The sequence below is a fragment of the Geotrypetes seraphini genome, chromosome 10 (genome assembly GCF_902459505.1).
Source record: "Geotrypetes seraphini chromosome 10, aGeoSer1.1, whole genome shotgun sequence".
Lineage (NCBI taxonomy): Eukaryota > Metazoa > Chordata > Amphibia > Gymnophiona > Dermophiidae > Geotrypetes > Geotrypetes seraphini.
The window spans coordinates 140,843,333-140,869,239 of NC_047093.1; the positions used below are offsets into that span (position 1 = coordinate 140,843,333).

General features: G+C 47.2%; 2 protein-coding genes across 2 annotated transcripts in view; one reads left to right on the plus strand and one right to left on the minus strand.

The window, feature by feature from the left end:
• PRKCG (protein kinase C gamma) overlaps positions 1–23,867 on the minus strand; it is an 87,124-nt gene extending 63,257 nt beyond the window's left edge. The window contains exons 1-3 of the mRNA XM_033961960.1: positions 23,807–23,867; positions 3,762–3,985; positions 2,591–2,622 (exon numbers count right to left, since the gene is read on the minus strand). Of these exons, the coding sequence (XP_033817851.1) occupies positions 2,591–2,622; positions 3,762–3,985; positions 23,807–23,836 (286 nt within the window). The 5' untranslated portion in view covers positions 23,837–23,867. The remainder of the gene's footprint in view (positions 1–2,590; positions 2,623–3,761; positions 3,986–23,806) is intronic.
• Positions 6,795–16,959, plus strand: LOC117368369 (beta-2-glycoprotein 1-like). The gene is made up of 5 exons (XM_033961961.1): positions 6,795–6,911; positions 10,665–10,850; positions 15,174–15,353; positions 15,879–16,076; positions 16,647–16,959. Exons 1-5 carry the CDS (start codon positions 6,809–6,811, stop codon positions 16,709–16,711), a joined length of 732 nt encoding a protein of 243 aa, XP_033817852.1. The 5' UTR covers positions 6,795–6,808; the 3' UTR covers positions 16,712–16,959.
• Positions 23,868–25,907: the final 2,040 nt, after the last annotated feature.

Sequence of the window (25,907 nt, forward strand, 5' to 3'; positions counted from 1 at the left end):
CACAACAGGAAAGATGTATATGAGAGCATCACACCTACAGAGCGCTGTAAATAACCCTGTGCCCTCCCCCAGAAATTCAGGGCATCTGTAAAGCAACGAGGGGGCGGCCAGAGCTGGCACTGCGGCCAGAGATCACCCATGGCTCAGGCACCCTCCAACACTCTCCTCTCACCTAGGTCTGCCCTGCAACTTTGTTCATCTCTCAGCACATCTAGTGGTGTGGGGGCTCCCTCCTTTGGGCATATCAGGCTAGAACAGTGCCAACACTGGCATCTCATGTGAGAAGGTCTCCTACCATATGTCATCTCTGTTTGTACGTGGAGAGAGGCTGCCGTCAACGCCTGTCCCTGGACGATGCTTATAGAGCGAGACAGACGGACAGACAGGGCGAGAGCACTTTGCCCAGAAACGCGCCTTAAATTGGCTCTCCCCTTCCACGGTTGGGGAGCACTATGTTATCTAGTGTTGCACACCCTTTAGGCAGCGTGCCAGCCTCAAGCGAGGCACCCTGCTGGAACCCCTCTCATCAGTCGCGCACCCCGTGCGGCTTCAGCTAATTGGTTTAACGAGCATTCTCCGACTCATCTTTGGCTAGAAGCCCAACGTCTACAGATCTAGCCTGACCACGCCTGCCATTTTCTCCCCTCCCCCACCCGGATTCCTAAAATAAAAAGCTTGACGGCAGGTGGGTTGGATGGGGACGGCTTCGGTTTTGCTTCTCACCTTCAAAAGGATCTGAAGGGGTGATTGAGGAGAAAAAGGGGGGGCAGAGAGGAAGAAAGGAGAGAGAGAAAAGTGTGGGGGGCAGAGAGGAAGGGAGGGAGGAAAGGAAGAAAAAAGTGGGACATTGAGAGGGAGAAGGGGGAGGGGGAGAAGGGTTAAAGGTGAGAGAGAGAAAGCGAGGGAGGAGGGAATCAGTTAGAGAGTGACAGATGATAGAAGAGACATACTGACAGATAGAGAGCAGGGAAGAGATGAGAGGTGGGGGGAGAGAGCACAGGTGGGGGGGGGACATCTTCCTCAGCACTTTCCCCGAATCCACTGTCCGTTTCTATAGCAACAGATTCACCATAGAAATCCTCTGCGGCTTTGAGCATTGTTTCAGTATTCCTGGAAGTGGTGAAGGCAAGCGGGGGCTAAGGAGAGCCGGATTAATAACACCTCACTCAGCATCCCCCTCCCCGAGCTAAGGGAGGGGGCACAGGACAGGAATGCCAAGGTGCTGCAGGGCAGGAGTGAGGTGCATTGGCTAAGCTGTGTGTGAGGGTTTTGGTAATGGAATAGCAGAGGATGCTGCAGGGCAGGAGTGAGGTGCATTGGCAGAGCTGTGTGTGAGTCTTCAGTACTGGAATAGCAGAGGGTGCTTCAGGGTAGGAATGAGGTGCATTGGCAGAGCTGTGTGTGAAGGTCTCAGTACTTGAATAGCAGGGGGGTGCTGAGGGCAGGAGTGAGGTGCATTGGCCAAGCTGTGTGTGAGGGTCTTGGTAATGGAATAGCAGAGGATGCTGCAGGGCAGGAGTGAGGTGCATTGGCAGAGCTGTGTGTGAGTCTTCAGTACTGGAATAGCAGAGGGTGCTGCAGGGTAGGAATGAGGTGCATTGGCAGAGCTGTGTGTGAAGGTCTCAGTACTTGAATAGCAGGGGGGTGCTGAGGGCAGGAGTGAGATGCATTGTCAGAGCTATGTGTGAGGGTTTCAATACTGGAATAGCAGAGGGTGCTGCAGGGCAGGAATGAGATGCATTGGCAGAGCTGTGTCTGAGGGTCTTGGTACTGGAATAGCAGAAGGTTGCAACAGGGCATAGATGCATTTACTCCAGCCATCCCAGTATTGTGTAGGTCTCTCAGACACTGAAACAGTGAAAGCCACTTCAGACAGTCTGTCTTTCTTCTCCCAGCGAGATTCCTGAGCACATTTCTTTAAGGATAAAGATCAAGTTATTGAACTCAGCCGTCCGCTCTGCCCTGGCTTATGGCTTTTAGTCACTCTGAAATAAGACTTCATCTGCACGGGAGAAATACTGGTTTATCACTGCCAGGAAACTGCTCGAACTGATGTTTAAAATAACACTTCACCTTCAACCACTAGCTCCAAGATGAAGTGCATTGCCACCCACTGCCACAAGACTGCATTGCACCCTTACAGAATGGCCCTGGACTTCACTGCAGTGCCTCCCACTGACACCAGAGTGCATTGCACCCTCACCTATAAACCCTGGGCCACTTTAACTAGCCCAAAATTCATAGCCGGAAAAACTACAAAAAATGCTGGAATCATGGAGCCGAGAGGAATGGTCCCCATCTCTTTAGCTGTCCTGTGACCCAGTTCCCCAAAGGATGCAGGATACCAAGCTGGGCTATTCAACTCCCGGTCCCCAGGGTGCTTCTTGGGACATAAGAGCTCAAGCACCATCCCCTCAAATGAGCACATCTGGTTCCCCGAGGATTCTGGGGGTGACAGAGGTCATGGACTGGCTTTAAGTCCCCCACCCCTACCTCCACTGGTTCCTAGTTGCCAGGCAGCCCTGTACAGTTTTTCCAGAAGGGATGGACAGACAGGTGGCTGCACAAGTCACCCAGCGCCAATTCTCACCTTGACATTGGAATCCCTGCTTTCCAATTCCCCTAAACAGGAAAAAAAAAAAAAGTTACCATAAATATATTTAATCAGAATCAATTACCAGAATCAATTTAATCTGGGAAAAGCCCCCCCAACAGGAACACCCCAGGCATGGAGGCTGGAAGAAGTGGGATGAGCGGGCCAGGCTGGGATTTAGCCTCAAATAAATTTCCCCTCACGGCATCCCTGGTGACCAGATTCAGGCTGGCAGTGGAATAATTCTGTAAGAGTTTTTAAACAGCAGAAAAATATAACATTGAGAAGGGGGAGGGGAGGGGAATATTCCATCCTCTTTACCACATCCCCCCACTCCCACGCCACCCCCAGCCCAGGAAATACTTTCTAGAAACAGCTGAAGGCTGAAATAGACTGAGGGTAGGTTTGGCAATTCTTTCACCCCCTCCTGAATCTAGGGAATTCAGGTGAGAGACAGGTGGAGGTGGGGTGGAGGGCAATAACCAAAGATAGAAAGGGTGAGTAGGGGGGGGCAGTGATCTACAAGACTGGGAGGGTTCCTTCAGCAATAGAGCGTTGCAGTCCTAGTGCTTCAGAGAGAGTCACACTGTCAGCTCAGGGGTGCAGGGACCACCAGCATGGTCTGCGCTTAACCCAACTGCTGAAAACTTCCCGAGGGAGTCAAAAGCGACTCGCCTCTAGGTTATACACAGCGTCAGAGCCGAGGATTAGAGCTCAGGCACAGGGAGACAAAGTGACTCACTCTAGGGTCATATACAGAGAGTCCGTGACAGAGCCAGGGATTGGAGCTCAGACACAGGGAGATTAAGTGACTCACCACAAGGTCAGACACCGAATAAGGGACAGAGCCAGAGATTAGAGCCTGAGGCACAGGTTGATAAAGAGACTCATCCCAGGATCTCACACAGTAACAGAGCTGGGGATTAGAGCTCCTTATAATATGGACATTCCTCACCTCCAAAGCTCTCAAGGAAACAGGCAGAGCCTTGCATCTAGGAGCTGGCTGCGCATAGCCGCTTTTTAAAGCGCCATAAGCATTAAATTTGGATGGGCTTCTTCGACTATCAGGCACTTTATAAACCCAGTAGAAATCCACAGCGGTTTGGATGCGTGAAGGCGTCTCTGCCCCGTGGCGGTCAGTGGGAAGCTGGCACCCAGCCCTACTCACCAGATGAAGTCCGTGCAGTGGCTGCAGAAGGTGGGCTGCTTGAAGAAACGCGCCATAAACCGGTGGCTTTTCACCTCGTGGATCAGCTTCTGCCGCAGGGCCCCTTTACGGCAGAAGAGCGGCTTGGGCAGTGGCAGCTCACCCTCCAGGCTCGTGCACACCTGAGCCATCCTGAGCAGGTCTCGCTCTGGGTACTCTGTGTCCGCCAGCTTGCCTCCTGGACCCTGCAGTACGCCAAGCGAAAGACAAAAAAAAATCAATGTTACAAGTCAGCGAAGCACAAGACCAAAATCTATATTGGTCTTCAGCGAACGCGACGCCAGATGCCACCAGCCACAAAATACGGGGAGCAAGAGATGGAGACAGGGACAGGGGGAGAGAGAGATAGAGGGAGGCTGATGCAGAGCGAGAGAGATGGGGAGAAGGCGATGCCAACTTTGCACTGGCAGCACAAATGGGCACTCGGCTCCGTGCAAGAATCACAGACAGAGCTGCCGAGAAGGAGAGAGAAGCTTGGTTGGGGAGAGTGGGTGGGGAGGGAGAGAGGAGGGATAGAGCAGCTGCTCTTAAAGGGGAAGCAAGATAAGAAGCAGCTAAATCCAGAGAGGGCAGATCGCCTCACCCTGTAGTAGGGACAGAGGGCAGATGACTGTCTCATGTATATGAAAAACAGCATCGCCTCTGCCTAACCCACAATACCATGCTGGGGTGCTGGCAACAAAAGGTCTCCTGTGTATAAGGGACAGCACACTACCTTTCACTTCTTTCTAAAACCTTACTGGGGGATGGAGTGTGCTCTGTGTATTAAGGACAGCGCCTCTAGTATCACATTGCCCAACACCTTGCTGGGGTGCTGAGGAATAGAATGATCTGTGTATTAAGGACACCTTCCCTACTCTCTCCACACCATGTTGGGGAATGAAATGTATAAAGGACAGTTCACTCTCCACTAGTGCCCTCTAAAACCTTTCAAGGCAATGGAGTGTGCCTTGTGTATTAAGGACAACACCTCCAAATAGCAAACCATCCCCACTGCCACCCTGTCCAACACCATGCAAGGTGCCGAGGAAGAATGTGTGCTTTCTGTATTAAGGATACTGCCTTTCCCCACTCTTCCCCATACCATGTTGTGGAATGGAGTGTGTCCTGTGTAGTAAGGACACTACTTCCAGCAGTGCACTGTCTCTTCCCTCCCCCCACTTTAACACCATGCTGAGGTGCATAGCTGCCAATCAACCCAGTTCCAATAAGGACATTTCAAGCCAATCCTGAATTTTTGACAGATCCGTCATGGTGCATTATGGGTCCTGTAGTACTGCTTTCAGGGACGTTGCTTTGGGATAGATGTTCAAAATCAGCACTGGTCTTAAAAAGACCCACTTGCAACAGGATAAGTCAACAGCTTTGGGGGAGGGGGGGTCCTGGCAAAACGGTGGCATGTCCAGGTTATGAAGGTCAACAGCACCGTCATACACCCATAATTGGGCATGAACCTTCGCCTTCCAAAGCCAGCTATGGTGCTGGCACATTTCAACTCCCCTGGAAGACCCTGAACACGTAACACCCGAGGACCGTGGCTGGGTCAAAGTTCACGGTGGCTCATCGCCAGCATGGTGGTTAACACCAGTTAATGAGTTACTGCCTGCAATATAAACACATGGGGGGGGGGAGAGAAACAGACTGGGGCGATCCCATGTATACTGGACAATCGTGAAATGCAGCAGGCCATGGGCACAGAGATGCAGCCGCTCCTTTTCACCCTGGGGTCTCTTCTCCTTGTCATCGGAACTGCAATCTCAAGGGAAGGTAAGCTAGCCTTGAAGACCGTCATAGGGATTTAAGAAGGTCCCCTTCTCTTTTCTCCTGCATTCCTATGTGCAGAGGACTTAGGAGCCACCCAAATGCATGCAAATTCTGTCTGTGTTGAAAGAGGGGAAAATTCCATTGGGTTTCGTACCCCAAACCATCCTATGGCAGAGGGGTTGGAAAGAATGCCAGGAGCTGTGCTCTGCCTGCTTTGCCCTCTTGCTTCTATCTGGGGTTCCTTCGTCCCCTTTGGAGCAGAAATCTCTCAGTCCTGTAGGACCTAGGATTTTAATTGTCTGTCTCCCCCTTTTCTCCCAACTCCCCACACACCAGCCCTACTTTGCTTTATCACTGTTTGCTAGTCCGGGGTCAGGCTACCTTCACCCTCAGGACAGTGCAGTGAACTTCCTCATATTGCTGAGGGCACAGCAGCCCAGGGCATACAGATGTGTTCGCAGGACAAACACCTCTGGGCTTATGTTGATGGCATTACCCAGAATGCCTTTGGGCAGGGGAGTGATGTTTCAGGAGTGCACTCAAGAGGATTCCCACGTCTGATCTTGGGGAACCCCACACAGCCTGTCAGGTTTTCAGGATATCCACAGAGATTAAAGAAGAGCTATAGGAATACCCTTCCTACCCTACAGATATGTAAATTCAACTCATGCTAATTGCTGAAAGCACAGGTTGAATGATGGAAAGCAGGCTCAGAAGGGAGGGATTTTACCAGCTGTTGTCTAGTCAGAACTGTGTGGGAACAGGGCAGAGGATTCCCCCCCCCCCCACCTTCTCCTAAACCTTAAGCCTAGGCAAGACAAAGCAGCACATGAGGTTCCAGTGCCACATTCACTTTAGCAAATAAATAATAATTCCTTTCTTTTGCATGTTGTTACTGCTGAGTAACAATGGCTGGTGAAGTTCAAGCTGTGTTTGAGCATAGTTGCTGATTTAGGTTAGCAGCACATGTGTAACATCAGCAAAGAAGGCAGGGAGGAGGAGGGTATGAAATGTGGCCCTGCGCTCCACCAGTTCCCCATAGTAAGCTCTTCGGGGTATGGACATCAGATGTTTTTGGTTGTTTGTTTTTTTTTTAAAGTTGCATCTTGCCTTAACCTAAAATTGGAAAAGCGTTCTAGAAAAGAATATTATACCGAGTAGTATATTGATACAGACCTAAGTTCTTGTCCCTAGATGCTGACAACACAACCTGCCTGCAGATGAGAGAGGGTCTGGCAGAGGCGATGGGCCAGACGTGCCAGAAGTCCTGCCTGCGGCATCAAGACTGCTCGGGAAAGAGGCGCTGCCTCTGCGATGGGCTCTGCGGGTTGAGCTGTATCACGCCCAGTAAGATTATTTTGTTTTTAAGAAAAAGTTTTTTAAGGAATAGAGAAGGAGGCCAAACAAAATAAGAAAACACAGCCTTTATTAGTCCCAGGATATATATATATATATAAAAAAAAGTGCCAAAAGTGCCCGATGTGGCCATATGTCACCAAAATAGCTGCGTCAGGGGCAAATTGATTGAAACAATAAATACAGAGGACAATTAAAAATGCCATTTTTCATGTATGGATTATGGAGCAACTTAAAGGCTCAGGCAACCATACTTGGCCTAGTCTCTTAGGAGTTAAACTCCACACAAACACCCCCTGAATGCTATGGTTAGAAAAAAACAAATCCTGAATGCAAGGATAAACTGTTTGTCTCAAAAGATGGTAACATTTGGGCACAGAGAGAGCTTATCCCCTAATAGGGTACCAGACGTCCAGGAAAATCCTAGATATGTCCTCTTTTTAGAGTCAGCTTGTCCGGGTTTTGGAAGTCCTGAGCCCGGAGGTCGCGTCTGGAAGCCTTTGCGCATGTGCGACCATGTGCCCGCTTTCCATGCGTGCGACGTCATCGCGTCAACATCCAAGCCTGCGTGAAGGCTTCCAAATGCGGCCTTCGAGCTCAGGGAGGTTCTTGTGGGGCTGGGCTGAGGGAGAAACAGGGCGGCGCCGGGCGTCCTCTCTTTTTTTTTTCAAAGAGGAAATCTGGTAACCCTAACCCCTAAGGCCCGAATTTTCTACACAGTGCCATTGGTTGGTGGTAGCCTTAAAAGCAGCCACCGATCGCGTGTCAAATCACACGAAGGCGCCGTTTAGAGAGCTGTGCCTCCGGCAAAAGGTAGACGCCAGGGTTTTCAAGGCCTAGATTTCCAGCACCAGCCTTTGGCATTACTCACACCTATGCCTAACGCCACTTCCACCGTTAGCCAGGCCTGCAGCGGCGCAATTCTGGTGCCGTATTTTTAGGCATTGTAGGTGCCTTGAAAATTATTATAAAAAGCATCTTTTAAACAGCATTTTTCACTTAACCTAGGCGCCGTTTAGAGGCGCCCTATGACACTAGGCCAAGAACGGTCGCATAAGTCTTTAAGTCGTTTATAATTCGTGCATGATTTTGTATTGAAAATGTGAGGCCCCTCTTACAAAGCTGCGGCGGTGATTCTTCCGTGGCAAATGCGCCGAAGCCCTCAGGAATTGAATGGGCTTTGGCGCATTTGCCCGCGGAAGCACAAGCGCGGCTTTCTGAAAGGGGGCTCTTGGGATTTGTGCACCTCTAATTCAGAATTGTTTTGATCGGTTGTAGCGCAGCTTTGGTGTAATTACTGCGTCATTCACCAGCTGGGTAAACCTTCCGATATATACAGTATAAAATCTAATCTAATTTATGATTTATGGATCCGCTAAGCCTACATCAAGTTTCAAGTTTATTAAATTTTACTATACATAGAAACATAGAAATAGACGGCAGATAAGGGCCACGGCCCATCAAGTCTGCCCATTCCAATGACCCTCCCTATCTATCTTTGCGGATAGATCCCACATGTCTATCCCATCTGGCCTTAAAATCTGGCACGCTGCTGGCCTCAATAACCTGAAGTGGAAGATTATTCCAGCGATCAACCACCCTTTCAGTGAAAAAGAATTTCCTGGTGTCACCATGCAGTTTCCCGCCCCTGATTTTCCACTGATGCCCCCTTGTTGCCGCGGGACCCTTGATAAAGAAGATATCCTCTTCCACCTCGACCGTGAGATACTTGAATGTCTCGATCATATACCGACTATCAACAAGTATCTAGCCGGTTTACAAGTTAAAATAAGATAAAAGATAAAATTAATACAATATATAAGATAATTAAAAAGAAAAAGAAAAGGGGATTGTGAACATTTAGACTTTAACTAGACATACTGGAAAGTGATGGCAGGGGAAAGAAATGGAAGGGAAAAAAATTACATTGTTCAAAAAAAAAGAAAAAAAAAAGGAAATGGAAAAGGGAAGGATGAAACATAAGGAATGGGATCGCATCCTAAAAGCGGTTGAAGTATTGAAGAATAGATTATATTTGGGAGCAGGAAAACGCGTCTTGGAATAGGAAAGTTTTTAATTTAGCCTTAAATTTATCAATTGATATCTCGTGGCGAATGTTCCATAGGGTAGGAGCGACTATAGAAAAGTTAGTCTTTCTCGTATAGAAGAAATCTTTGATTGTGGGGACAGATAGCAGGTTTTGATCGGCTGATCTAAGGGTCCGTGATGAGCAGTAGGGGATTAGAAGTAGAGAATGACACGGTGGCGGTTTACCCGCGGCCACCGCATTTTAGCCGCGGGTCACCCGCCGAAAACGGGGAAGAAAACTAGCAGTCGCTGTGGCGACGGGGACAAGGCCATTCACCGCCCGCGGGGCGGTGAATGGTCTTGTCTCCGCAGTGAGGTATCAAGGATCGCGCGGTCCCCGCAGCCACCGCCCGCCCGCCCATAGCATTTAGCCAGCTCCCTCCCTCCACCTCACCTTAAATTTCGAGTTTTCCGGCTTCCTTTTTTCCGAGCCGCACATGTTCAAAAATCCGTGCACGCGCGGCTGCGCGAGTCAATCAATCTTCTCCTCTGACGCAACCGGAAACAGGAAGTTGCAGGAGAGGAGAAGTTTGATTGACTCGCGCAGCCGCGCGTGCACGGATTTTTGAACACGTGCGGCTCGGAAAAAAGGAAGCCGGAAAACTCGAAATTTAAGGTGAGGTGGAGGGAGGGAGCTGGCTAAATGCACGGCTTTTTGAACACGTGCGGCTAGGGAAAAAGGAAGCCGGAAAACTCGGAACGAATATAAGGTGAGGTGGAGGGAGGGTGGAATACGCTAAATATTAGAGTACTAAGGCTTATATGGATGCTGCGGGGACAGTGACGGGGCGGTGAATGAGATGGCAGTGGCAGTGACGGGGCGGTGAAAGGGATGGCAGTGACGGTGACGGGGCGGTGAATGGAATGGCGGTGACGGGGCGGTGCAGAGGATGGTGGGCCGGGGACGGGGCGGTGACGGGGACAGATTTTTTCCCCGTGTCATTCTCTAATTAGAAGTTTATCTAGAAAAGAAGGTTGGCGGGAAAATCTGATTTTGAAGACATGCATAATTGTTTTATATGTGATACGGTGGGTTATAGGTAGCCAATGAGCTTCTTCAGGAGAGGTGTAACATGGTCAAATTTTCCTAATTTGTAAATAAGTTTTATGGCTGTATTTTGTATGAGTTGGAGTCGCCGTAGTTCTTTTTGAGGGAGTCCATTGTAAAGAGAGTTACAATAATAACCAGTGTCCTGCAAACTTTTCGGCACCGGGACACACTAAACCTGGTGCCGCTGCTGGAAAACACCCAGAACTGTTCAGGCTTCTACGCAATGACATCACATACATGTCCATCCCCAATGTATTCTTCCATCACCTAATACCCGTATGTATCTCCGATGTGCGATTCCCAGCTCCTGTCTGCCTTTGCTTACTGGTTAAAATAATTATTCCTTTTTCTGGCAATGGCGGAGGGAGTTCACTCTGCCTAATCTTCTTGCCTATATGTGTCTTTGCTGTGAGAACGCTCCCCTCCAAGTAACCTCCATTACAGCCTTTCACAGAAAAAGAGAGTAGACAAGGGTAAAGGGCCTAGTTGAGCTTTTGGTGTGCATGAATTCTCATTTCTGTATCGCTGCTGGGACCAGTCCCCAGTTTCTCCCCTTCCCCCCCCCACCCCCCAAAAAAATTAACCCCTCTCCTTTTTTTTGGAAGGTCGCACTTGCCCCTGGCCCATTCAGCTGATTCATGCCGAGGTCAGGCTCAAGGGTGAATCCCACCACTTCAGAGACGAGATGATGGTGTCCTGCCGCCCTGGATTCAAAATGTCCAATGGTAGAAACGCAACAAGGAGCCACTGCCGGGGTGACAGAAAATGGAGCCCAACACCAGCCTGTCAAGGTAATATGGGGAGCCAAAATTCACCGCAGCCTGCTTTACCCCGTTCCTGCTACAGCTGTGGCTTATCGCAATATATTAGAGTCTGAAAAGCAGACCCCCCCCCCCAGCTGTAGGATTTTAATGATCTGGAAAAGTAGATTTGTTAAGGGTGGGGACAGGGGAGGAGAGATTCTGAGGTCTGGAATAGAGAATTATACAGTGACAAAATTTATCACCGTCCCCGTCCCCGCGGATAACCGCGGGAAATAATCCCATGTCATTTTCTAGTGTCTGTTTCAACCTCAGTCCTTCTACACCAGCATTCTTCAAAGCAAAGCTTGTGGGTCATTGGTTGTGGCCATTCATACTCTGATTCTTATGGGAGCCAAGGATAATGAAGCCATTGTGACATCACTGATGTGATTGGCTCTTAGGCACTGGTGGAATGAGGCATTATGACATCACAATATCTGCTCTGGATATCAGAGACTGTTATTCTTCAGTGTCTATCTCAACCTCAGTCTTTCTACACCAGCATTCTTCAAAGCAAAGCTTGCGGGTCATTGGCTGTGCTTATGTGAGCCAAGGATAATGAAGCCATTGTGACATCACTGATGTGATTGGCTCTTAGGCACTGGTGGAATGAGGCATTATGACATCACAATATCTGCTCTGGATATCAGAGACTGTTATTCTTCAGTGTCTATCTCAACCTCAGTCTTTCTACACCAGCATTCTTCAAAGCAAAGCTTGCGGGTCATTGGCTGTGCTTATGTGAGCCAAGGATAATGAAGCCATTGTGACATCACTGATGTGATTGGCTCTTAGGCACTGGTGGAATGAGGCATTATGACATCACAATATCTGCTCTGGATATCAGAGACTGTTATTCTTCAGTGTCTATCTCAACCTCAGTCTTTCTACACCAGCATTCTTCAAAGCAAAGCTTGCGGGTCATTGGCTGTGCTTATGTGAGCCAAGGATAATGAAGCCATTGTGACATCACTGATGTGATTGGCTCTTAGGCACTGGTGGAATGAGGCATTATGACATCACAATATCTGCTCTGGATATCAGAGACTGTTATTCTTCAGTGTCTATCTCAACCTCAGTCTTTCTACACCAGCATTCTTCAAAGCAAAGCTTGCGGGTCATTGGCTGTGCTTATGTGAGCCAAGGATAATGAAGCCATTGTGACATCACTGATGTGATTGGCTCTTAGGCACTGGTGGAATGAGGCATTATGACATCACAATATCTGCTCTGGATATCAGAGACTGTTATTCTTCAGTGTCTATCTCAACCTCAGTCTTTCTACACCAGCATTCTTCAAAGCAAAGCTTGCGGGTCGGTGGTTGTGGCCATTCATACTCTGATTCTTCCCTCTCTCCTTAAAGAATGTCATGAAGATGGTTTCCCGCGGTTATCCGCAGGGACGGGAACAGTGATGAATTTTGTCACCGTGTCATTCTCTAGTCTGGAATACAGAATGACACGGGGACAAATTTTTCCCTGTCCCCGCAGGAACTCAATTTCCCCGTCCCTGTGAGTTTTGTCCTTGTCCCTGCCCCATTCCTGTAAGCTCTGTCTTAACCGCACAAGCCTCGAACACATGATTTTAAGTATTTGAGGCTTGTACAGATGAGGACGGAGCTTGCAGGAATGGGGCAGGGACCGGAAAAGAACTCGCCGGGATGAGAAAATGAGTTTCTGCGGAGATGGGGGGAAAAATTTGCCCCTGTGTCATTCTCTAGTATGGAAATTTCTAGCCATGAAAAAAATAAAGGGGGGGGGGAAGGGAAGAGGCTCAGATCACACCTATCTGTTCAGTTTTTCTAAGTTGTTCATTCCCTCCATCAGCTGAGCTGGATGCCGAGAACACCTGTGGACCCCCACCGGCGCCCCAAAATGGATTTCACATAGGTTTTTCTTGGAAGCCCGGGAACTCTGTGCAGTATTTCTGTGAGCAGAGGTGGGTATATCTGAGCAGCACCCAGAACAAGATCAAACAGCCGGCAATATATTGCTGAAAGCACCTCAGTCCTACCCCGCACCATGCCCTGCTGGTCTAGCACTGAATCTCATACCCTACTCCTGCCTCCAGCACCCCTTTCTATTCCAGTACTGAGTCCCTCCTCACGCTCAGAGTTCAGCGACTGCATCCTTTATGTCACTAGTGACCCACTCCCCTTGCTATATACACTCAGCTCCGCCAAGGCACCTCATTCCTGCCTACATCTTTCTCCTTCTGTCTGGTTTCCATAGGTTTGAACTGGACGGGGAATCGATCAACTCATGTCAGGAGAATCTCCAGTGGTCTAACCCAGCGCCAGTATGTCAGGGTAGGTCCCCGTGGAGTTAAAACACAGCCTTATCTTTGCATGCCTTTGCCACTCGGCCTTATAATAGAATCATAATGCTTCAATTAAACTTTGAACAAGGAAGGTTTATTCTCAGAAGCCTGGAGGTACAAAAGCAGCACCAGCCTCCAAAAAACCTCACCACCCAGTCATAAAAATTTGGAGTGCTCTGTTTTTTGGAAAGAGTTCGACAGCATTATAGTTTATTGGCTTATATCCTGCTGTATACAAATGGGCTAGATTCACGAACCTGCCCGATGGGGCCCGAACCAGGCAGGTCTCTTCCTGACTTCTCTTTCTTTCCTGCACCCTGAAACTTTTCAGTTGTTGGAGCTCGGGGCAGAAAGCAGGGCTGGAAGATCGGGACAGAGAGCACAGCAGGGACAGGAGCTGCATGATTTTATTCCCCCCCCACCCCTGGTGCTGCAAACCTCTTCCTACAGATCAGGGCAGAGAGTTGGCAGAGACCTGTGCGACTGATCCCCAGCAGTTGCTTCTATTCATGATCGGCCACCCAATCGGTGTCCCAAATTTGTTTGATGAATCACGTCCCTACCTACTTTGCTTGCGTTTCCCCTCATTTGCATGCACGGATTTGAAGCGGACAGCTGGAGAGGTTAGTGAATGGGGCCGGAGGGAAATCTGGTCGCATAAGGGTCGCAAACCGATCGGTACACAATCGGTGTGCTTTGTGAATCTGGGCCAAAGCGGATTCCAAAAAGTACTTGCATAATAATATCACATCACTTACAATTAAACAAATCAAACAAACAAAACACCTCAGTGACCAGCGCTTACAATTATATTAAGGTTCATAGACAAAACCGCGGCAGACAAAGGCGCGCGCCGACAACTGAGCGCAAGACGGAGGCGCGCGCCGAAGAAAATGACAGTTTTTAGGGGCTCCGACGGGGGTTTTTGTTGGGGAGCCCCCCCACTTTACTTAATACAGATCGCGGTGGCGTTGTGGGTGGTTTGGGGGGTTGTAACCCCCCTCATTATACTGTAAACTTAACTTTTTCCCTGTTTTTAGGGAAAAAGTGAAGTTTTCCGTAAAATGTGGGGGGTTACAACCCCCCAAAATCCCCTACAACGCGGCGCAATCTGTATAAAGTAAAGTGGGGGGGTTCCCCCCACACACACCCCCGTCGGAGCCCCTAAAAACAGTTATTTTCTTCGGCGCGCACCTCCGCGCTGAGCTCAGTTGTCGGCGCGCGCCTTTGTCTTCCGCGGTTTTGACCTGACACCTTATATTAAAGCTTCAATTCCCATATTTCAGACTCTAGTTTTCTCTTAAAAGAGATTGAAAGGGTTCTAATTGGTTCCCTGAAGCAGGATCGAAACGTGGCACGTCGGGACCAAAAAACAGATACGTGCGATATTTCTCCTTTGCTCAAATTAAAGAACAATTCAGTTATGAATATGTTACGCGCTGTGGAGGGAAAATGCTATGACTGGGGGGTGAGGTTTTTTTGCAGGCTGGTGCTCCTTTTTTACCTCCAGGTCTCTGAGCATAAACCTTCCTTGTTCAAAGTTTAATTGACGTATTACGATTCTATTATTTACCATTCAGGGGAGAGATTTCTTTGTTGCTGCATCATTAGAGATGTTGTCTCCCTTGTTCGATTGAATAAGTTTTTCTCATTTCCTCGCTTTATATTCTGACTTATAATATTGGGAGTCTGCTCATTATTTAGGGTTTTAGCAGGACTGGCCCAAGAGGTGTCAGCGATTTAGACGAAGGGGGGGAGCAGAGTGAGGGTTAGAGAATTGGACTGGCTGTAGTGGGGGGGGTGGGGAGAGATGTTGATGAGAAGAATTTGGGGTTGGGGAATTACAAAGTTAGAGTTGCAGTTGGGTTTGGGTTAAACGTTTTGGGATGGGGGAGGAGGAGAGGGGGTTCAAGATTATGGTTAATCATTAGGCCCTGGAAGTTGAGGGGTGTCTGCAGCTTTTCGGCTTTTTTTTTTTTGTTAACCTGCAGAGGTCTTCTGCCCCCCTCCAAGGGAGATCGAGAATGGTCATCTGGTGGCTGTGGAAAAGCCACGGTACCAGGCCTCAGAAGTGATCTATTATCTCTGTAAGAGGAATTTCTACCTGGATGGGTCCAACAGGGTGGTGTGTCAGAAGAACGGCAGCTGGTCAGAGATACCTGCCTGCAGAGGTGAGAACATAAGAACATAAGAAATGCCTCTACTGGGTCAGACCTGAGGTCCATCGTGCCCAGCAGTCCGCTCACGCGGCGGCCCAACAGGTCCAGGACCTGTGCAGTAATCCTCTATCTATACCCCTCTATTCCCTTTTCCAGCAGAAAGTTGTCCAATTCCCTCTTGAACCCCAGTATCGTACTCTGCCCTATCACGCCCTCTGGAAGCGCATTCCAGGTGTCCACCACACGCTGGGTAAAGAAGGGAAGGGGTGTTCACTCCCAGGGACAGACCACTTTATACCTCAGAAAAGTCCTCCCAAAGAGACAGACCGAGACTGCAGATGGCCTCTCACATCCCCAGCACATCTAGAAAATATGCCCCCACCATCAGAAATTCACAACCCATCTCCCGAAATTAGGAATCCAACTAATTAGGGGTGAATACGACAGTCCCCCAGCCCATGACCCTAATCATTTTTTTATCCTACTCTTCTCTCCCCCTCCTCACACCCCCATTTCATTTTGGTCATCGTCCGGAAGGCCGGTGTAAGATCCCTGTGCAGCGCAGCCGGATTGTGTATCAAGGAAAGAAGTTATGGATCGGGGAAGTCCCCGAGGGGGAGGTGCAGCATTTGGAGGAGGTCACCTTCTTCTGTCGCAGCCAGAACCAGAGCTGTAGTTACCAAGTGGTCTCTCGCTGCTTTGATGGACACCTGCCCTTGCCCAACTGCTACAGAGGTAAGTCACCAGCACCAGCAAACATCTGGAGCTTTGGCAAGGGAAATGAGTGACTGCAACTTTGTAGTGTTACCGAAGAAGCGACTGGTCCGATGTGGTGTTGAGGAAGAAGTAACCTCCCTGGAGTGATATTGAGGGAAATATGACTGCCCGGGTGGCGTATCCTGGTTGTGAAAGGCCTGACTGCCCTGGTGCAATGAGTGGCCTTACAACAGAGGTGTGACTGCTCTGATGCAGTGTAATGGAAAGCGTGATCCCTGGTGTGGGGTGGTGTTGTGGGAGGCTTGATGACCACCCTAGAGAAGTGCTGGAGAAATGTGATTGCCCCGATGTGGTTTTGAGAGACGTGTTGGCACCCTCATGTGGCCAGGGGAGGAATGACATCTGTCATAAACTGATGCAGTTGCGGGTGAAAATTGTAGAAGAAAGAAAACATTACAAAATCTAAAATATAAAGAAAGGGGAGGGAGGCAGTGTGCCTGAGCACTAGCGATTGAGTCATGACTACGGCATCATTTCTCTGCTCTCCTCCCTGGGAGACCCCTGGTAATCTGCTCTCTCTTTCCACAGAACCAACCTGGGTGCAATACACAATCTTTCCCAAGAAGCTGGTATCAGAGATCCCGTCCTGCTGAGATACCACCAAAAGAGTCCAAACCTCCATTGGCACCTTCTCATCACCGAAAGACTCGGCTGTATATATCGATCTTTAAAACTTGTAGAACATTGTGCATTGGAGGGGCTGGGGAGCACCCCTCCTCTTCAGTATCCCACAAGAGCATCTAAAGCTTTTCTTTGTGAGCTGCTATTGTCTGAGTGACCAAAGGTAGACAAAGTGACTCACCCCAGGGTGAAACACAAGTGACTCATCACCGGGTCCTACAGAGCGGTAGTGACAGAGCCGAGGCACAGAGAGATTGTGACTCACCCCACGGTCACACACACACATACAATCAGCGAGAGCCATAGGTAAATAAAGGACTCATCCCCAAGGTCATCCCCAAGGTCAGACACAGAGAGTAAGCGACAGAGCCAGGGAGAAAAAGTACTGTACCACCACAGGATCACACAAAATGAGTTAAAGGCAGAGCCGGAGATTAGAACTCCCAACTCACAGGTAGTTTCTGTCCTTCCTGGTCATCTCTCCAGCTTAACGATTACTCCCCTGGTGCAAGAAATACTGCCCCACCTAAGGCGCTGTAGCCAGGGCCCAAGCCCTGTGGTCCAGTCCAAGAAAAACAATCATACACACACTCATGTATGCGCAAATGCAGCTATCATGTAAATATGGTATATAATCATTGCAGAGTAAGAACATAAGAATTTGCCGCTGCTAGGTCAGACCAGTGGTCCATCGTGCCCAGCAGTCCGCTCTCGCGGTGGCCCCCAGGTCAAAGACCAGTGCCCTGAGACCAGCCCTACCTGAATATGCTTCAATTCAACAGGAACTTATCTAACTTTGTCTTAAATCCCTGGAGGGTGTTTCCCCCTATAACAGCCTCCGGAAGAGCGTTCCAGTTTTCCACCACTCTCTGGGTGAAGAAGAACTTCCTTATGTTTGTACGGAATCTATCGCCTTTCAACTTTAGAGAGTGCCCTCTCATTCTCCCTACCTTGGAGAGGGTGAACAACCTGTCCTTATCTACTACGTCTATTCTCTTCAGTATCTCGAATGTTTCTATCATGTCCCCTCTTAGTCTCCTCTTTTCAAGGGAGAAGAGGCCTAGTTTCTCTAATCTCTCACTGTATGGCAACTCCTCCAGCCCCTTAACCATTTTAGTCGCTCTTCTCTGGACCCTTTTGAGTAGTGCAGTGTCCTTCTTCATGTACGGTGACCAATGCTGGACACAGTATTCCAGGTGAGGGCGTACTATGGCCCTGGTACAACAGCATGATAACCTTCTCCGATCTGTTTGTGATCCCCTTCTTAATCATTCCTAGCATTCTGTTCACCCTTTTCGTTGCTGCCACGCATTGCGTGGACGGCTTCATCAACTTGTCGACCAGTACTCCCAAGTCTCTTTCCTGGGTGGTCTCTCCAAGTACCACCCCGGACATCCTGTATTCGTGTATAAGATTTTTGTTACCGACATGCATCATCCTACACTTATCCACGTTGAACCTCATCCGCCATGTCGCAGCCCATTTCTCGAACGTGTTTATGTTACATTGCAGATGTTCGCAATCCTCCTGCATCTTCACTACTCTGAATAACTTTGTATCGTCTGCAAGTTTAATCACCTCACTCATCGTGCCAATTTCCAGATCGTTTATAAATATGTTGAAGAGCACGGGTCCAAGCACCGAAACCCTGCAGCACTCCACTGGTGACGCTTCTTCAGTCTGAATATTGTCCATTTACTCCCACTCTCTGTTTCCTATCCACCAACCAATTTTTAATCCACGCGAGTATTTCACCCTCGATTCCATGGCTTGCAATTTTTTGAAGTAGTCGTTCATGGGGAACCGTGTCGAAAGCCTTCTGAAAATCCAGATATATAATGTCGACTGGGTCACCCTTGTCTATCCGTCTATTTACTCCTTTGAAGAAGTGCAGCAAGTTTGTCAAGCAAGATCTTCCTCTGCTGAAGCCATGCTGGCTGGTTCTCATCAGATCATGTCCGTCAAGGTGCTCAATGATGTGGTCCTATATCAGCGCCTCAACCATCTTTCCCGTTACTGAGGTCAGGCTAACCGGTCTGTAGTTTCCCGGATCACCCCTCATATCTTTCTTGAAGATCGGTGTAACATTCGCCACCTTCCAGTCTTATGGAACCCTTCCCTGATTTGATCGACAGATTGGCTATCAGTTGAAGCAGTTCAGCTATAGTCCCTTTCAGTAAAATCATTAGATCATCATTCTTTCAGATCTCATTCTTTTACAATAAAGTTTGGACTTGAACTGCTAATGATAACCATATTGCAGAGGGACCCACCAATCCAGGGAAAAAGCGTATCACCCACGTTCTCATCTTATTCCATCAACTCCACCTCAGCAAGGCAAGAAAAGGAAACATTCCCTCTGGTCTCCATCACCTTGACTTGGCCAATAGCAGCACATTCAGAGTCAAAATCTTTGGTTTTTATCCTGGTAAGAGGATTGGGATTGAACTTCCAGAATCACATGTGCCAAGACAAGAAACACAGAAATCAAGGAGAGCCTGGGGAAGCCTCAGCGATGTGCAACCACCAACTCCTATGATGGGAGGTTGTTGTGTTTTTCTAAAGAGCAGGTTAGAGAAGCAGCTATCTGGGAGATTTTACATATAGGGATCCTGCAAGGAGGCAAGGGAGCACAGTAGATGAATCCCCGAGGTCTCTCCCTGCCCCGTCTTTCTCCGATTCTAGAATAATTATCCTGGAACCATAACCCTCAGAATTTTGTGATTCTGGACATGTTATGTCAGGCATCAGTGATATACATCTTGGTTTAATGGGTTCGATATTATTATTATAATGCCAGTTCATTCGTCCGCAACTTTTGGGGAGGTCGGTGGATAGGAGATGATGCACTTATACTCCCCTTTTCCACCCCAAATATTCTATGACATGCTTCTTCTCAGGAGGAACCAGCCCAAGGTCCTGTTCCTGGATAAGCTCCCTGCTTAATAACTACCATTGCGAACAGAAACGGGTCAGGTGTAGTGGAAATATACAGTAAATGCCTCAGCGGGACAGGTTTGGCCCATCAGAGTTCCCAATATCAATTCATCTTTTATTTTTGAAATCCATTTAATCTAGGAAATACCCTCTCTAAAAATACGTAACAGCAAGATGTTCTTCCGAGGAACTGTACTCTTCTCCAAACTCCAGAAGTGTCGGGTGCACATTCCCATCCCTTCTGCTTAGGTTCCCACCACCCTGAAGACCTGTTGCCACTGCTGTCCAGCTCAGGGAAGCTTTTAGCCTCATTAGCTAAGAGACAGTGATGTCCTGTATGACCCAGTTCAAATGCAGTGGAAACACAGGAATGTTCAATGTCTCCTTCCCTCTCTGGATTAGTTAACAAATGGATCCAGTCCACCTTTTATCCCCACTAAATGCCATGCTGATTGTCTCAAGAAAAAGCAGTGGAGAATTAGAACAAGTCTCTGCACGCAGTGGGATAAAATTCAGGACTGCATCAGTTTGGTCTACCTGGGATGGAGTAGCAAATCCACGGTCATTTGATACTCTCTAGACCAGCCCTTAGGATGGCTACTGAAACAGTCTGTGCTGTGCAGAAGCTGTGGTCTTCCCTAAAGGCTGGTAAGCAAACCCAGGGCTACCAAGTTGCCCAGTTCAAGGCTGGAGCCTTTTTGGCCAATACTGGTTTTGAACTTCCATCCTAAAAGCACTATGGGATTCGTAGTCCCTGGTTTTACCTACTGAACTTTGTGCTGAAAATCAAAGGCATCAAGAATAAGGCTGTCAGAAACCCAGAACTGACCTATGATCTCCCTTCTGGATCTGGGCAATTTGGCAGTTGTGCAACATTGCCTCCAAAATGCACATCTGTAAGATCTTAGAAGCAAAGAGTTAATATACTGAATATTTGTCTTCTTTCTATTGCCCTTTGTATGTTTTATTAGATAAGCAAGAGGTAAAAATAAATTGCAGAATGTTTAAAGTAGAAGCCCTCCAGCTAGCTGTCCAATCTGAGGAGGGACAGATAAGGGAGGGTGCAGTAAAGGTTGCTGTAAATTTATACCAATGATTAAGCGATTATACCAGTATTCTGAGGAATGACCACAGGAGGACAGCACTGAGCTATTAAATATAGTTCTAAGGAAATGTCGTCCTCGTGTGGCGTTATCCAGAATAGCACCTATACATTTAAGATTTGAAATTTAGCATAAAATTTCTTTATTTGCATTTTGTTTCTATTTATATATATATTTATTTGGTTGCTTAGCCCATCTTCCCAACAGAGCCCAGAATGGGTTACAGATCAGCATACATGGTATAATTAAATAACTGCATAGCACAGACAGATACTCTTAGAAAGAATGATGTTAATTTTCCTGCTAACAGTATTTTAGACAGTATTCAGGTAACAATTTAGAAGTCAGAGTTTATAATTGAAGTCCAGTTCATGTGAAAATAAAAGTGTTTACTACTTTTCTGAAGTTTTCATACGCAGACAGGCTAGAGAAACTGGGGCTCTTCTCCCTGGAAAAGCAGACTCAGAGGAGACATGATAGAGAGACATATAAGATCATGAAGGGCATTGAGAATGTGGAGAGGGACAGATTCTTCAGCCTATGGGGAACTACAAGAACAAGAGGGCACTCGGAGAAACTAAAAGGGGACAGGTTTAGAACCAATGCTAGGAAGTACTTCTTCACTCAGAGGGTGGTGGATATCTGGAATGCGCTTCCGGAGGGTGTGATAGGACAGAGTACTTTACAGGGTTTCAAAGAGAAATTGGATAAATTCTTGAAAGAAGTTATTGAAGGATATAGATAGGGAAGATATAGGATGAAGAAGGGTACAGTTAGAAGGATATACATAAGGAAGGATAAAAGGGATTGAAGGATATAAGGGATCACTTACAGGTCATAGACCTGATGGGCCGCCGTGGGAGCGGACTGCCGGGCGCGATGGACCTCTGGTCTGACCCGGCGGAGGTAAATTCTTATATTCTTATAGAGTTACCCTGCGTAAGCAGTGCCAAGACAAGAAATACTGAAATCAAGGAGAGCTTGAGGAAGCCCAGTTCAGTGATACGCAACCACCAACTCCTATGATGGGAGGTTATTGTGTTTTTTCAAAGAGCAAGTTAGAGAAGCATCTATCTGGGAGATTTTACATATAGGGATCCTGCATGGAGGCAAGGGAGTGCAGTAGGAGAATTCCAGAGGTCTCTCCAAGCCCCATCTTTCTCCGATTCTAGAATAAATTTAGATTTTAGCAAAGCCTTTGACAATGTTCCACACAGACGTCTAATAAATAAACTGAGTGCCCTCGGGATGGGTTCCAAAGTGATGGGCTGGTTCAGGAACTGGTTGAGTGGAAGGCGACAGAGGGTAGTGATCAGTGGATATCGCTCTGAGGAACAGGATATTACCAGTGGTGTGCCTCAATGTTCTGTTCTTGGGCCTGTTCTTTTTAACATTTTTATAAATGATATTGCTGAAGGATTGTCAGGTAAGATTTGCCTCTTTGCAGATGATACCAAAATCTGTATTGGAGTAGACACGCCGGATGGTGGCAAAGCTTGAAGAATGGTCTGAAATTTGGCACCTAAAATTTAATGCTTAGAAATGCAAGGTGGGATAAAATTCAGAACTGGGATGGAGTAGCAAATCCACGGTCATTTGATACTCACTAGACCAGCCCTCAGGATAGCTACTGAAACAGCCAGTGCTGTGCAGAAGCAGTGGAGTCTTCCCTAAAGGCTGGTAAGTGAATCCAGGGCTACCAAGTTGCCCAGTTCCAGGCTGGAGCCTTTTTGGTTTTGAACTTCCATCCTAAAGCACTATGGGATTCGTAATCCCTGGTTTTACCCACTGAACTTTGTGCTGAAAATTTATACCAATGATTAAGTGATTATACCTGAATTCTGAGGAATGACCACAGGACGACACCACTGAGCGATTAAATATAGCTCTCGCTAAGGAAATGTCGCCCTCGTGTGGCATTATCCAGAATAGCACTTATAAATCTAAGATTTGAAATTCAGCATAAAATTACTTTATATGCATTTTTCGTAATGTATATATTAGCCCATCCTCTCATAAGAGCCCATAATGGGTTACAGATCATCATACATAGTATAAGTAAATAACTGCATAGCACAGACAGATAATCTTAAATTTTAGCTGCCAAATTTCAGACCATTCTTCAAGCTTTGCCAAGTCTTTCTTCATGTTATTCACACCATCCAGTGTGTCTACTGTATTGCAGATTTTGGTATCATCCACAAAGAGGCAAATCTTACCCGACAACCTTCAGCAATATCATTTATAAAAATGTTAAAAAGAACAGGCCCAAGAACAGAACTTTGAGGCACACACACCTCATTAATTTGAGGCACACCACTGGGGCAATTGAAGATTAAGTGATTTGCCCAGAATTACAGAGGGAGGATGGATTGAGACATCTGGGTCTTTACTTCTAATTTGTCCTCCTTCTTCTGGATTCATATGGTAACCCTGCTGCCAAGTTAACCAGCTCCAGGAGAGAGACTTCATGGCTACTCCTGGTTTTAACTTGCATCCCAAAGCCATGTGGTAGTTGTAGTCCCTGTTTCTATCCATTGAAGTCAGTGCTGCAGGACCCATAATGCATTTGAATCCAACCTCCCTCCTTGAACAGGGTAACTTGGAAGCTCTTTATACTGAACCAGGTTCCCCTGATTCTCAGGCCACTGCACTAACCATCAAGCTAACAACAACTGCATTTGAAATCATGATCTTCCTCCCCATCCCCATTTCCAGCAATCTCTCCAGGCTGAAGTTTCTGGAAAGGAATGGGTTTAATGTAAAGTTTCCTTCAAATATACTGCAGCCTGGGAGAGGGACTGCACAACTTGCTTACCCAGTTGGTTCTTTTTATTTTTCATATTTCATTATATCTAAGTGGAGCACAACATATATGTATATTAAAAAAATAAAATAAGAAAACAGACAAAGCGCCTCTCATCTCCATTATGACCACTATAGCACAAAATCAGAGCTCATCAAAATGCACTGCTTGGCCATACATACAGGTAACAGTGCAGGAAAGCACCGATAAACTTTTCTCACCAACGTTTTCCCCACAAAGATTTGTTCCATAGACACTTCTCTCACGTGTGCGATTTAGTAGTGTGGTCTGTACAGGGCTGAGTACACCTGATGACTCTAGCAAGGATAAGCGCTGGTTGCCAGTTATTCTACTTGAACGGACAAACAGACGCTATTCCAGATTTTGGCCACACGAGAGCGCCATTGCATTAAAATTCGACGTATTTTTTTAATACTGTAGATGACGTGCTCAGTGCTGCCTTCCCGTGGTCATTTCTCAGAGTGCAGATTGAATTGCTTAAATCTGTTAATAATAGCGTCGTTCCCATCTGTACAGAGCGACTTCCTGCTCTGCCCTCCTTAAACTGGCTGTGGAGCTGAAGCGCCTCTACTTTTAAACATAAAACATCTGTAAGGCTTCAAACTGGATCCAGTTCTGGGTTTACTCCCTTGCAGGCCAGAACTTGGACTTTTGAGTTCCCCATTGCATGCCCTAAGAAAAGCAAGACTACAAGTCCCAGCATGCACTGAGGTAAATCCAGACTTGGATCAATCCTGTCCTGCAATTCTGGACTCAGTTGGCAGTCTTAGAGAAGTTTTATGTTTAGAGTAGAGGAGCTCCAGGTACACAGTGAACCTGAGGAGGGGCAGAGCGACAATAGAAAGGATGCTTTAAATGCAGTGTTTCTAGACATTTAAAGCTATTGAATGGGAGTTTATAAATAGAAGAAAGGGAATTCAGAAAGTCATTCCCAGGAATTGGAAAGGGCAAAGCTAATAGTTGAAAGCATCCAAACATGGAAAGCAGGGAAGCACAAATGCTCTAACTAACCTTTTGCAAGCCCTGATGTTTGAGGAAGGCTGGGATATTGTTGCTAATACAGAGAAATGGTTCAATGATTCCCATAAATGGGATGCGACTATCTTAGGAAGGATAGGGAGGGCCGAAAAGGTGGAGGAGTGGTGCTGTCTGTGGAAAATAATATCCGAGTGGTAGAAATGCAGGGAACATGGGGAAAAGAAAGAAGCTACAAGTATATGGATCATCCTGGAAAGAGAAGATGGAACCTGTATCCGCGCAGGGGTTATCTACAGACCTCCAGCACAGATGGAGAAGCTGGACAAGGATCTACCAAAGATACGTTATGTTATGTGCAATCTTATGTCCCACCAAATCCTCATTAATTAGATTCTAGGTGGGTTACAAGCAGCAGATTGCTATATGGAATTCCGTATAGAGTTAAACAAAGAGGTATACATGCTATAAAGAATTATATATGCATACTGTCTGAGGTAATATATCAAAGATAGCAGCTGACCATTAATAATAGTCTTTATTTCAGGTGACTTAAGAACATAATCGGAGTCTCTTTGGATCCCTGGTAGGGAATTCTTAAAAAAAAAACACACAAAAAACATGTTTTTAGATTTTTGTGAAACAGCGTGTGTACACTGTAATTGTGCGAATTCTAAGATGATGTTGCTGTGAGATTTCAACTTGCCTGATGAGGATTGGAACGCCCCATCGGCAGAATCAGAATCGGAAATATGCAGAAGGATCTTGCTAGGCCCTTGTTGAGATCTTGCCAGGGTTGGCCACTATTAGAAACAGCAGTACAGCAGCTCTTATGTGAGTTAAGTCTAGGACAATTAAGCCGTCGTGACATCACTGCTGAGGTTGGTTCTTAGGCATTGGTGGAATGAGGCATTATGACATCACAATCTCAGCTCTGGAATGTTGCTACTCTTTGGGTTTCGGCCTGGTACTTAGGACCTGGATTGGCTTCTGTTGGAAACAGGATACCGGGCTTGATGGACCTTCAGTCTGTCCCAGTATGGCAGCTCTTATGTTCTTATGTGAGCCAAGTCTAGCACAATTAAGCCATTGTGACATCACTGCTGAGGTTGGCTCTTAGGCATTGGTGGAATGAGGCATTATGACATCACAATCTCAGTTCTGGAATGTTGCTACTCTTTGGGTTTCTGCTTGGTACTTGGGACCTGGGTTGACCACTGTCGAAACAATATACTGGGCTTGATGGACCTTTGGTATGTCCCAGTATGGCAGTTCTTATGTTCTTATGTTAGCCAAGTAGAGTGACATCACTGATAAGGTTGGCTC